The following is a 14,521-nucleotide window of genomic DNA, read 5'->3' as shown; positions in this document are numbered from 1 at the left end:
AAATATAAAAGTACAGGACCAGAAGGCTTCTCTGGAGAATTCTACCAAACATTCAAAGAAGATTTATTACCTATCTTTCTCACACTATTCAAAAAATTGAGGAAGATGGAACACTTAATAACACATTCTACAAGGCCAACATCGCCCTGATACCAAAGCCAGACAAGGACAACACAAAGAAGGAAAGTTACAGGCCATTATTGCTGATGAACCTAGATGCAAAACTCCTCAACAAAATATTGGCAAACTGAATACAGCAATACATTAAAAAGATCATGCACCATGATCAAGTGGGATTTATACCAGGGATGCAGGGATGATTGAGCATTGGCAAATCAATCAATGTGATACACCACATTAACAAAGGAGGAATAAAAACCATGGTTTCCTCTCAGTAGTTGCAGAGAAAGCATCTGACAAGATCTAACATCCATTTATGATTAAAAAAAACTCTCAATAAATGGGTACAGAAGGAAAGTACTTCAACATAATAAAGGCCATGTATGACAAACCCACAGCCAACATCATGCTGAATGGGGTAAAACTGAAAGCCATCCCTCTGAGAACAAGAACAAGACAAGGGTGCCCACTCTTGTTAATCCTATTCAACATGGTACTGGATGTTTTGCCCAGAGCAGTTAGGCAAGAAAAAGAAATAAAAGGAATTCAAGTAGACATTGAAGAAGTGAAACTTTCACTGTTCTCAGACAACATGATTTTATTCAAAGAAAACCCTAAAGAATCCATCAGAAAACTGTTAGAAATGATCAGCAACTACAGCAAAGTTGCAGGGTATAAAATCAACCTAGAAAAATCTGTTGCATTTTTGTACTCTAATAATGAACTAACAGAAAAAGAACTCAAGAATACAATCCCAACAAAAAGAATAAAATAGCTAGGAATAAATTTAACTAAGGAGGTGAAAGACCTATACAATGAAAACTATAAGACATTATTGAACAAAATCGATAATGACATAAAGAAATGGAAAGATATTCCATGCACATGGATTGGAAGAATAAATATAGTTAAAATGTCCATACTATGTAAAGTAATCTGTAGATTTAGTGCAATCCCAATCAGTATCCCAATGACATTCTTCATGCAAATAGAATAAAGAATCCTAAAACTCATATGGGGCAACAAAACACCCCAAATAGCTAAAGCAATCCTGAGAAAAAAGAACAAAGCTGGAGACATCACAATCCCTGACTTCAAAATAGACTACAAATCTATAGTAATCAAAACAGCATGTTACTGGTACAAAAACAGGCATGCAGATCAAGGGAAGAGAATTGAAAGCCCAGAAGTAAAACCACACATCTGTGGTCAGCTACTCTTTGACAGATGAGCTAAGAACATACAATGGAGAAAGGAAAGTCTCTTCAGTAAGTGGTGTTGGGAAAACTGGACTGTCACATGCAAAAGAATGAAAGTAGACCATTATTTTTTGCCATACACAAAAATTAACTTAAAGTGGATCAAAGACTTGAAGATAAGACCTGAAACCATAAAACTCCTAAAAGAAAATATAGGCAGGACACTCTTTGACATTGGTCTTCAAAGGCCCTTTTCGAATACCATGGCTACTTGGACAAGGGAAACAAAAGGAAAAAAGTAAACAAGTGGGACTTCATCAGACTAAAGAGCTTCTGTAAGGCAAAGGAAACCAGAATAAAAACAAAAAGACAACCCATCAACCGGGAGAAAAAGTTTTAAAATCGTATTTCCAACAATGGTTAATCTCCAAAATATGTGAAGAACTCACACAACTCAACAACAAAAAACCAAAAACCCAATAAAAAATAGGCAAAGAATATGAACAGACGTTTTTCCAAGAAAGATATACAAATCACCAATAGGCACATGAAAAGATGTTCATCATCACTAATCATCAGGGAAATGTACATGGAGACTACACTTAGGTATCACCTTACCCCCATTAGAATGGCTGTAATCACCAGGACAAAAAATAAGAAATGTTGGAGAGGATGTGGAAAAAAGGGAACCCTCCTACACTGCTGGTGGGCTTGCAGACTGGTGCAGTCACTATGGAAAACAGTATGGAGATTCCTCAAAAAATTAAAAATTGAAAAAATACCCAGCTATCCCAGTACTGGGTATTTCTTCAAAGAACTTGAAATCAACACTCCAAAGTAGCATATGCACCCCCACGTTCACTGCAGCATTATTCACAATAGCTAAGAAGTGGAAGCAACCCAAGTGTCCATCGACTGATCATTGGATAAAGAAGATGTGGTCTATGTATACAATGGAATGCTACTCAGCTATGAAAAAGGGACAAAATCATACCATTCTCAACAACATGGATGTACCTTGAGGGTATTAGGTTAAGTGAAATAAGCCAGAGAAAGACAAACACCACTTGATTTCACTTATGTGGAAGGAAGGAAGAGGGTTAGGGAGTGGACACAAGGAGTGAAGGAGCACACGTATATGGTGACTCACAAAAGTACTCTCCAACTGAAATTTGACAGTGTTATCAACTGTTGCGACTTCAATTAAAAAAATGCTGAAGTTGAGAAACCCTAGTTTTGTTTTTTATAAAAAGCATGATCAATCATATCAATAGATGCTGAAAAGCATTCGACAAAATACAACATCTATGTGTGATGAAGATACTCAACAAACTAGGTATAGAAGGAAACTTCCTTAACCTAATAAAGGAATCCACAGAAACCCTACAGCCAACATCATATTTAATGGTGAAAAGCTGAATGCTTCCTCCCTTAAAGTAGGTAAAAAGTCAAGGATGTCCACTCTCACCACTCCTATTCAAGAGAATGTAATAAATCTTAGCCAGATCTCTTAGGGAAGAGAAAGAAATAAAGGCTTATAGTTTGGAAAGGAAGAAATAAAATTCTCCCTTTTCGTGAATGACAATATTGTTACTATAGACATTGGTATGGAATCTACTTTTTTAAAACTCTTGGAACTAATAAATGACTGTCTCAAAGTCACAGGAAATAAGCTCAACACAAAAGTGAATCATATTTATCTGTACAAGTAATGAACAATTGGAAATTGAAATTTAAAAAATAATACCAGTAGGCCTGGCCACATGGGCGAGTGTTTAAAGTTCTGTACACTCCACTTCAGCAGCCTGGGGTCACAAGTTCAGATCGTGGACGTGAACCTGCTCCACTCACTAGCCACGCTGTGGAGGTGTCCCACCTAACAAAAAAATAGAGGAGGATTGGCACAGATATTAGCTCTGGGCTAATCTTCCTCAAGTGAAAAAAGAGGAGGATTGGCAGTGGATGTTAACTCAAAGCAAGTCTTCCTCAAAAGAAAAAAAAATCATTTATGTTAACTTTTCCCAAAATGAAACACTTAGGTATAAATCTAACAAAACATAGACAGGATTGGTATGCTGACAGTTACAAAACACTCGTAAAAGTCATCACAGACGTAAGTAAATGGATAGACACATTCTGTTCATGGATTAGAATACTTAACATAGTAAGGATGTTAGTTCTTCCCAAAGTGATCTATATATTTAACACAATCCTTATCAAAATACCAGCAGGATTGTTTTGTAGATATTAACAGGCTGGTTCTAATTTATGTGGAAGGGCAAAGGAACTACAATAGCCAAACAGTTTTCAAAAAAACCCAAAACAACATTGGAAGACTCACACTACCTAATTTTACAAATTGCTGTAGACTTACAGTGTCATGGTATTGTGGAAGGGATAGACACGTAAATCAGTGCGAGAGAACAGAATACAGACATAAACTCCCAAAGCATGGCTATTTAATCTTTGATAAAGCAGATCAATGGAAAACAATAAATAGTATTGAAACAATTGGTCATCCATATGCAGAAAAATGAACCTTGATCTAAATCTCACACTTTAAACAAAAGTGAACTCAAAATGGATCTAAATGTAAAACTATAAGACTTCCAGAAGAAAACATGAGAAAAATCTTTCTAAGTTGGAGTTAGAGAGTTCTTAGCAATGACACCACAAATACGAGATAAACTGTAAAAGAGAAAAATCTGTAAAAGATAACTGTAAACGATAAAATGTAAAAGATAAAAATGATAAAGAGTATGAACTGTAAAAGAAAAAATTGATACAATGAATTTTATTAAAGTTAAAAACTTTTCCAGGCACTCTCAAGAAAATGAAAAGATGAGAGTATTTGAGAGAAATATTTGCAAATAACATTTGTGACAAAGGACTTATATCCAGAATATATCAAGGACTCTTAAAACTCAACAGTAAGAAAACGAACAATCCAATTAATAAGTGGGGCAAGGACTTGGGCAGTTTTCCAGAGGATAAAGAAGGCAAATAAGCACTTGAACAGATGTTCAACGTCATTAGTCATTAGGATAATGCAAATGAAAACCAATGCAATGAGGTACCAATGCATGCCTATTAGAATGGCTAAAATAAAAAATACAGACAATACCAAGTGCAGACAAGGGTACAGAGTAACAGGAATTCTTCCTGCCTTGCTGGTGGGAATGCAAAATTGTATAGTCTCTCTGGAAAAGAATTTTGCAATTTCTCATAAAGATATACTTACCATATGATCTAGCAATCCCCCTCCTGAGTATTGGCCCTAGAGCAGTATGACAGTTTTTAAAATAAAAATTAAAAAATAATGCATTATATTAATGTTTCTTTGAACGTTTAAAGATCTTTCCCTACTGTGAACTATTTTTATGATAACTGTGTACTTAAACTTGGTTTAGTCTGCTTTCTAGATGCACTCTTCTCTAATGTTTAAAAAAAGTCTTTGCATTATGATTAAAAAAAATAACCATTATAGAAAAGTTAGAATATTAGAGGAAAAACAAATCTAACTCTGTAATCCTGCCAACCTTTTGCAGCTACTTTGTATATCTGTCAGTTCTTTTTCTCCACACATGATTTATTACATAAATGCAATGAATCTGTATTTATTTTCGTGCATAGTTCATAGTTTGTTGGTTCTGATTCTATACAGTTTTGATTACTGCTCTTATTTTATACTTTGCTTCTCTGATTTCAGGCAAAACATTTTTCTTTGTGATGAGCATCATTCTAGGGTTCCAAGTGCTTCATCAAAGTCATTTTAGACTTCTTTGTATCTCACTTCTGGTGACTTTATTTATCCTAGCAGGTAGCCTTTGAGCCTAAATACAGAGAGAGAAGTATTTAGTTTGCTTGACCTTTTAATTTGCCTTTTCTAAGCATGTTTCTCTCCTCCCCTGTAAGAGAAACAGAGCAAAGATCTCTGTATGGATTTATGCTGCTGAAAGTAATAGCCCTACTTTATGTTTCCAATCAGAAGGTAACTTTCTACTTTCTCTTTTTAGAGGAGGAATAAAACAGACCCCTTTATTTCTTTCCTTGCATAACCTTCATTTCTTTCCAGGTGTAACCTAATTTTCATGTATTACTGCTTAGCTTTTAAAAACATCTTAAATGGGCCTGTTTCAGACAAGGATACGTATGTTAGTACATTTAAGTTTTTTTGTAGATTTAACATGATTCCTTGTAAACACCAGGACTCTGTTGCCTTCAGAGGTTTTTAACATATAATGATCATCATAGAATATTATTACAGGGTTATTTTCCCAGTAAGGTAAATGGTCAGCTTAGCAAGAATCTTTATTCTTACCAGCAGAGGAAGAGAAGACTCTGATTTAGAGGTTTTCTGTTCTAGGAGTATTCCAAGCATTCTACGTTCATAAATAATTTTCTTCATTACCTTCATATTCCTAGACTGTTGGAAAGTAATTCCAAGTGAAATGAACAGCAGTTAGATGTAAGAAAACGTTCTGTCCAAAGATGTTGGAAGACAAAGTATTGGCTAGCTCTCATAGTAGATTACAACCTGAGCCTGATTTAGGACAGGGATCTGCTCCCTAGACGTGGTCCTGAAGTGGGGAGCAAGAGAAAAGGCTCCCAGCTGTGAGGCTGCAGAATGTTCGACTGTGTGCTGGGATTACAAGCTCAGGTAGAAATGGTAGAGGTAATAGACTAGGGGGTGAGCAACTTGGGTGTTAGATTTAACTCTCCTACCATAGGTGTGTAACCTTGCTTTTAAGTTACCAAAACCCTTCGATTTTGTGTATCTACATAGAAGGTATTGACAATGCATACCTTACCTATTCCATAGGATTCTGGGCAGATAAGTAGAGATAACATATGGAAAAAGTGCTTTGAAAATAATATATCATATGAATATGAGTGACTGTGGTGGTGTATGCATGAGAGAGAAAAGAAATGAAACAGAACAGACCATCTATCCGATTACTTTTGCCATGTGAAGTGGGAGAGACATTTGAGGACCTATCATTTTCTAAATTCCCTCAAAAGCCTTCCGACTAGGTACTGTATTTCTTTACTTTTTTATTTGAGGGAATTGAGCCCAAGAACAGTTTAAGTTTCTTGCCAAAAGTTACACATCAGCTATGGGTGGAATTGGGAATTTGACTCCAAATCCCCTGCTGTTTTTTTCCTACAGTGTGCTACTATATTGATCTTATGGCTGCATAAATGTTATAACACAGTTTGGAAAGATTGACAGAAATTAAAAATGGTGGAATCATTTCACATTCAACCAACATGAGTAGATTTCATTTGTTAGAAACCCTAAAATTGAGGTTCAGAGCAAGATTATGAATTGAAAATATTACCTCCTATATGTTAGCGTTTAAAAGCCACAGAAAAACACAGAGAAACCAAAAGAACTGATATATTTAGAGGAGATTCTAAGTTAGCAAATTCTTCATCTGTTATAATAGGAACTCAACAGATCATTTTTTTAAAGACTAAATTAAGAAATAGCGATTTTCTTGTATGGAAGTAACCACCAGAAGCGATTAAAAGCTGGTTGCATTTGGGCATTGGGACTAAGGGTAGGGGAGAGCTGAGCATGAGAAACTGCTCTTTTTTTTGTTATAAGCCTGTCTGTGGTTTTAATTTTTAAGTGTGTACATGTGTCATTGCAAAAATTATTAAGATTTTATAAAATTCTGAGGCAAAGTTTACTGAGATATACTTCTTTGCCAAAGAAGGACATAGTTAGGACATAGTAGCAGCACAAAATTATCAGTTAGCTCTGAACATATAAAAGAAACTACTAGGGAAGGGGTCCTGACTGAAAGATTACATTGGTACTAATCAGATTGCCTGCCTCTTTATGATAATTAAAACATCTCTCTGAGCTGTTGAAGTGTTGGGGCCTAAGGATGGTTGGGTTAGTTGTATAAGGACTCTTGATGAACCACTGACTTACTGCTGTCGGTGACAAAGTTCTTTAACTGGAAGATAGTAGCTGTTTGATTGCCAAGAAATACCTTTTGAACTAGGCCTCTATTGTGGCAAACTAGAAAGTTCTTCCTCCCTTTCTTGTGTGTGTTGTGGGGTGGGGTTGAGTGTCTTTCTTGGGACTTGGTTGGACCACTCTAACTCACCTGGACATTAACATCTGGGATTTATTTCTCCCTACATCAAATTATTATAGTACTTTTGGAGGACTCAGAATGGTAAAATTTAGCACATGGATTTAATTAATTTTAAGTAATCTTGAATAGTTATGGCTCTCATTTCAACTAACATACCCAGGAAAAAGTATAGACACTCACAGAATAAAGTTTTTATAGAAACTTTGAAATTTAGTAACCCTGGACGTGTGAAAGAGTATTTTAAAAAGTTTTAAAATTAATCTGACCACTCAATTTTATCTTCAGAAAGTTATTTCTGAGGATGATTATTTAAAATTCTTATTGAAGACAGTAGAGAGAATCGAAGATATTGTTGAATTATATTTTAGAGCTATAATTTATCATGGGGTAGGATTTGTGTGTTTATGTTTGAGTGTGTGGTCAATGAAAACTAAGACTTTCAAATGCTTTAGTATCAAGTTTTATGTCTTAATGTCTCTTTAAAAAATTATTATTAATAGCTGTGTACGATCGAATGCGAGCTGATCAGAAGAAATTTGGTAAAGCATCATGGGCAGCAGCTGCTGAACGTATGGAGAAGCTCCAGTATGCAGTTTCTAAGGAGACTCTGCAGATGATGAGAGCTAAGGAGATCTGCCTGGAGCAGAGAAAACATGCACTGAAAGAAGAGGTAATAAAACCATCAGAAAAATGCATAAAATTTAAAATGCTTAAATATATACGTTGCTCATTTGCTGATAGTTTTTCTAAGTATTAGATGAAGCAAACATTAGGGTCTGGGAGTACGATACTTTTGAAAATAAGGAAAGTATGTAGTTTTAATAGTGAGTGAAGATTAAAGCTAGTGTTAGGGATGAACTCAGGAGGGTGTTCGAGATGGCGTATAGTAAGACTTGATGGTTTAGGCACAACTCTTCAGTTTGTCTTTTGTACCCAGAGTTAAACCCAAAATACTTCAAAGATGAAGTGTTTGAATTATTAAGTTAATTTTGGATTGTTTCCCATTGATTTCATTTATTCATTTTCTGTCTTACTTGAGATAATTAATAATTAATTGTATCATACATTATTTTATTAAGTCATTTTTGGAAAAAAATGAAATCACATTCTTTTTTGCCTATATGCCATACATAAAATATTTCTAAAACCAAACTCCTTTATTTCTCCATAGCAGGTGTTCCTCAGATCGCCCCTTTCTGTTAAGGCCCCTGCTTCTTCAGCATACTCCAGGCCCAAACTTTAGGGTCACCTTTAACTCTTCCCTTTCCTTTGCCTTCTTTTTCTACCTTTTGGAATTCTGCGCAACTCAGATGTCCCTCGTCAGTTATTCGCTCAACAAACATTAAGTGTTTTTGCCAGGAATTACAATGGGTGATGGGAATAAAGACATGTTTAATACCCCTTGGCTTCCTACTTCCTCCCCCTACTTTTCAAAGCCATTTTTTTATATTTTTAAGATTGACACCTGAGCTAACAGCTGTTGTCAATCCTTTTTTCTTTTAATTGCTGTTTCTCCTCAAATCCCCCCAGTACATAGTTGTTTATTTTAGTTGTGGGTCCTTCTAGTTGTGACCTGTGGGACGCCGCCTCAGCATGGCCTGATGGGTGGTGCCATGTCCACACCCAGGATCCGAACTGGTGAAACCCTGGGCCACCGCAGCAGAGCCTGTGAACTTAACCACTCAGCCACGGGGCCAGCCCCTCAAAGCTATATTTTTAAAGCATGAATAAAATGCAGTCGTGGTATTTAGAGTTCTTAGAGTATGGTGGGGCAAGACATGTGCAGTGTGAAAATGAGCTGTGAGGTAGGCAGGTATCACTGTATACAAAGTGGATCACTGGTGGAGTGCTCAGCTTTGACCAGAGGGTCATAGGTGCAGACAGCTGCATGTTCCAGGAGTCCCAGTGGGGACAGGAAGGGTCAGTCAGCCCAGTTATCTGGAGAAGGAGTAGTGAGAAATGAAGTTGGAAAAGTAAGTGAAATTTGGGGTTGGCCCTCCATGCCCTGCCAAGGAGTTTGAATCTTACCCCAAAACAGTATGGAGCCACTGTAAGATTTTAATCCAGGAGTACCACGATCAAATTTGTTCTTATGAAGTGTTACTCTGGCCAGTTTATAGCGGATTGGTTGGAGGGCCATTCTTAAAACCTTAGCCCATTTCCTTACATGGAAACTCTGCTTTTCAGACAGGTTTGTTGCTGACAACAGAAAGCAAAGCTTTTCTCACAAATGAGGGTAAATATCAGGAATTTGGACCCTTAGCTCAGTAATGAAAGAAGTTTAGGTTAAAGGCAACAGAATTGGGAAAAGTTAAACCTATGTTATGTTTTGGCAACCTGAAATTGCTGCTTTCAAAACTGCTCAGGTTGATGCAGGACTTTCCTGGGCAGTTGAGCACTGAGTAAAGGCAGGTTGGTGACGGTCAGATGCAGATGGCACGTGCCTGTGCCCCTGAGTGTACGTGGGCAGTGCCTGTGTTCACAGAGCACCACAGTCTTGGACAGACTGGTAAAGGAGGCAAGAAAAGTGGGGGTTTCGTTGGGCAGAGCAGAATGAGCTGGCTGAGGCAACTGAAGTTATGTTGTTTAAAAAGGGCAATTACGCTTCAGAAGGATTAGGTAAGAAGAAAATCGTTTAATTGATCCTTAGATTTGTTGTACTTTGTAGCCCAAAGTGTTTTTTTAAATCACATCATTGAGACATAATTCACAAACTATGTAAGTCACCCATTTGAAGTGTGCAATTCAGTCGTTTTTTTGGTGTGTGTATTAACAGAATCATGCAACCATCACCACAGTCTACTTTAGAGTGTTTTCATCCCCCCAAAATAAACCCATGCCCATTAGCAGTCATCCCCCATCTCCCCTCAGCCTCCCCAGCCCTAGGAAACCACTATTCTACTTTCTAGCTTCATAAATTTGCTATTCTGGACATTGCATATAAATGGAATCATAAAAGCTGTAAGTGTTTTTACTGTTGTTTTCACGTAGCATGATGTTTTCAAGGTTCACCCACGTTGTGGCGTGCATCAGTGCTTAATTTAGATTTTTTTGCTGAGTGGGCCTCCATTGTGTGGTTATATCACGTTTTATGCATGCATCAGTTGATGAACATTTGGGTTCCTTCTGCTTTGGGAGCTATTATGAATGATGCTGCTGTGAACATTCAGGTGCAGGTTCTTATGTGGACATTGATTTCCATTTGTCTTGGTGTATATTTAGGAGCGAAGCTGCTGTTTAACCTTTTGAGGAGGTGCCAGACTGTTTCCAAAGCAGCTGTACTTGTTTACATTTCCACTACAGTGTATGAGGGTTAGAATTTCTCCACATCTCTCTCTACATTATCACTAATACTTTTTATTATTTGTGTTTTTTAATTATAGCTGTCTTGGTGTGTGTGAAGTGGTATCTCACTGTGGTTTTGATTTGCGTTTCCCTGATGGCATGTGATGTTGAATATCTTTGTGTTGTGTGTTTGTTGCCCACAAAGGTATCTTCTTTGGAGAAATGTCTATTCAGATCTTTTGCCCTTTTTTTTTCTCTTTTTTTTGAGGAAGATTAGCACTGAGCTAACTACTACCAGTCCTCCTCTTTCTTGCTGAGGAAGCCTGGCCCTGAGCTAACATCCGTGCCCATCTTCCTCTACTTTATATGTGAGACGCCTACCACAGCTTGGTGTGCCAAGCGGTGCCATGTCCGCACTGGGGATCCGAACCAGCGAACCCAGGGTCACCAAGAAGTGGAATGTGCGAATTTAAGCACTGCGCCACCAGGCCGGCCCTCTTTTGCCCATTTTTAAATTGGCTTATTTTGTTTATTACTGAGTTGAAAGAATTCTTTACATATTCTACGTAGAAGTCTTTTATCAAATATATGACTTGCAAATATTTGCTCCCATTCTGTGGTTTTCCCATATTGGTTTTTAAAATGTTGACTATATATTTGTGAAAGTAATATATTTTAGTCTCTAGAGGAGAAAATGTCGTCTCCATTTTTATTAATGCAGCTTTATATAAAATTCATTGCTTTATGAAACTCTTTTTGGCTTAGGAGATATAGCAAGATAGTCCTCATTGACATTTTAAAAGCGTATATGCTTATCTACTCTTGTTGAAAAAATAGTATATGAGGTAACCTGTAATGTATCATGGCTGTGATTTAGAAAGAAATCTTTTTGTTAATGGATTTTAAGTTGTGACTTTGTTTTTCTCTTACATTTTCTTATTTGCCACTATTGTTAAAGGTAAAATTGCAACTTGTCTTGTCCTGGAACTTCTTCACACTTTATATTCAAAATCTCTTTCCAAGGATTTCAGCCCCCTCTTGCATTCCCCTGAGGCATTTCTACTGCATTCTCCTTTTCTAGTTAGCTTTCTCCTTCATGGTACTAGCTGTCTGGAATTTTCTTAAGTTCCAGAACTTTTAAAACTTAAACTCCTAGCATTTCGTTGCCTGAGAAGTAGAGTAGTACTCTGCCTTCATCACATTCACTAGCTTTGTTGTTCTAACCAGGCTGACATTGAGTTGTAGTGACGACATAGGTGCCTAAAAGTGCTGCTGAGGGTGACTTCTGACTACTTGCTGTTCCAAGAAGACTGTTCGTACTGGAATTGATCTAGGGTGGTAGAGGAAGGGCGGGGCTGAGATGGCCCGAGAGTCTGAGATGATTGTCTGTGGGGTCATTTTCCCTGGGGCCATTCCATTACTTTAATAGTTGGTTTTTTAATGTTCTGGATTGTGTTTGAATTCTTCAAAGGATTTGGTAAAACTGTCAGTTAGTCATTCTTGCCAGGTTTATGCTTGTTGTGTGTATATAATACATGTATTGTGCTTTACATATATATGTCTGTGAAGATGTACTGCACCAGTTTTATTAGCATAAATTCAAGCTGACCGCATTACTCATGAGAAACGGCAAATGTGAGTGATTAAGTCCGTCCCGAACAAACGCTGTGCCGGTGGAGGCTGTCTAACCCAGTGCTACCCTGTGATTTAAGTTAGGAGGAGACTTTTGTTCTTTACAAAAATGGCAGTGTGCTGTGTCTCCTTACGTTATTTTAAAAACAAAAAACTTCTTTCTGATGCGACAAAACAAAACACTTTCAAAATTAAAATTAGAAATTAAATTGAAAATATTTAGTAATATTTGCCAGGAGTATGATGCTGAACTTGAAATAAAATTTCTAAATGCTGAAATGTTAAATATCTCTGAGGCAAGCAAAATTCTATTTGAGTTTTAAATTTTCCTTACACTTAGGAGTAAGTACCATTCCTTTTAATCGATCTCCTTTTTATTTATTTCTGAGTCTTGACTGTAGTCATTCTTGTCCTTTCTAGGTCACAGACTCCTGCCGATTCAGAATTTGAAAGCTAGGAACACTGACCTCAGGGAAATACATGTATACACACAGCTTTGCCACAAGTTCAGTAGGTTCCCAAATCATCTGTACCTGAGCCTCTGATTCCAGATTGTCCTCTGGTGTTCAGATTTTCCCATCAGAAACTCCTGAAATATCAGTGTATTTTTGGCCTAATACTTTTGAAAGAATCCAGGGTGAGTTTAATTAGTTGTAGCTGCTTTAAATTACCCTTTAAATAGTATACTCCCCCTCAAGTCCAGACTCAAAAATAACAGCGCCATCTGACCACACACGTACACCTTTGCTTTCAGATCTGCATTCTTCACAGATCACATCAGATATATTTTAAGCCGTTGGACAAGATTAAAAAACACATAATCACGCAGGGTTAGGAGTAGGATGTGTTAGAGGTGTTATTAAAATAAAATTTATCAATGAAATAAGGGGATTCTCTTTGTAGTTATTAACTGAAATAGGAGATACTAAAATTAAGATGCCGTCATGAAACAGATCATAGAAAGTACACATCTCTCAATAAACTTGTAGACTGTTAGCTTCTGTAACTACGTTCTCTGGCTAACAGGAGTTAACCTGAAAACTCTGGATTCCACTCCTTGTGGTTGAAGGTTCTAACAATACATCAATGTGCTTTCTTGTCTTGGCAGAGGATTTTAACCGTTCTCCATCCGTTCCTTTTTAAAACTTTGTGATTCCTTGAGGTCATCTCTGTGAACGTAAAAACTGCTAGAATATTGAGCTGAATATATACCACTCCTGAAGCTAGTTCCTTATATTTCATAATTTTGTCTTTCTCCTAAAAGCATAAGCTAGATTATGATTAATTAAGGTTATATTCCCCTATGTCAGTTTTATTTAAGTCATCAAGTATTTATTGAGCATGTGCAGTATACCATAGCGGATAGAAGTTTAGGATCTAGATAGAACTTCCTGCAATGATGGAAATGTTCTATTTCTGCCCTTTCCAATAGGGTACCTGCTAGACACATGTGTATCAAACTCTTGAAATGTGGCTGATGTGACAGAGGAACAGAATTTTTTTATTTTATTTCAATTTAAATAGCCACATGTGTCTTGTGGCTACTATTTCAGATAGAACAACTCTGTAGATCCCGATTCTGCAAACTAACTGCTTATGTAACCGTGGGTGAATTACTTAACCTCTCTGTAAAATATGATATAACTTCTAGGAGGGTTATGATTCCATGAGTTAATGTATATAAAGCATTTAGCACAGTGCCTGGCATAGAGTAAGAAACCAATAAATATTAGATATTACTCTGATCTATGTTAGGTTATTATGCCAGTATCATGGAAGGGAATACAAAGATGAGAAAAATATAATTCCCATGCTTAAGACATTTACTGGCATTTCATATAGGCCTTGTCAAAAAGTTTCAACAGCAAGGAGCTTGCATGTGGACACAATCTGAACAGAGGTGGAGAAGCTGGGGTGCTTCTTCAGGCAGGAAGGCTAGTTTTTTGTTTTTAATTTATTTATCTGTAAGTCTATTCTATATCTGCACACTAGAAATGTTAAAGTCTCTAAGTTCAAAAAGCTAGGTTCCACTCTAAAAGTTTTAATTTATATTACTTAATTATGAAATTCTATTTTAGCTATCTAAATTACATTTTGGTCATGGTTACAAAAAAAAGATAATAGAAATGCTTTAAATATTTCAGGTCCTGTCCATAGTGCTTTAGGTATACT

General features: G+C 36.7%; 1 protein-coding gene across 2 annotated transcripts in view; it reads left to right on the top strand.

Annotated features, from left to right (window-relative positions):
- Nucleotides 1-14,521, top strand: part of JMY (junction mediating and regulatory protein, p53 cofactor) — a 104,259-nt gene that overhangs the window by 61,614 nt on the left and 28,124 nt on the right. For both annotated transcript variants that reach the window (XM_023618108.2, XM_070234630.1), the window contains one exon: nt 7,933-8,102. In XM_023618108.2, coding sequence (XP_023473876.1) covers nt 7,933-8,102 — 170 coding nt within the window. The remainder of the gene's footprint in view (nt 1-7,932; nt 8,103-14,521) is intronic.

This window comes from Equus caballus, chromosome 14 (genome assembly GCF_041296265.1).
Source record: "Equus caballus isolate H_3958 breed thoroughbred chromosome 14, TB-T2T, whole genome shotgun sequence".
Taxonomy (NCBI): domain Eukaryota; kingdom Metazoa; phylum Chordata; class Mammalia; order Perissodactyla; family Equidae; genus Equus; species Equus caballus.
Note: the sequence above shows the minus strand (reverse complement) of the source record. Positions and strands in the feature narration are given on the sequence as shown.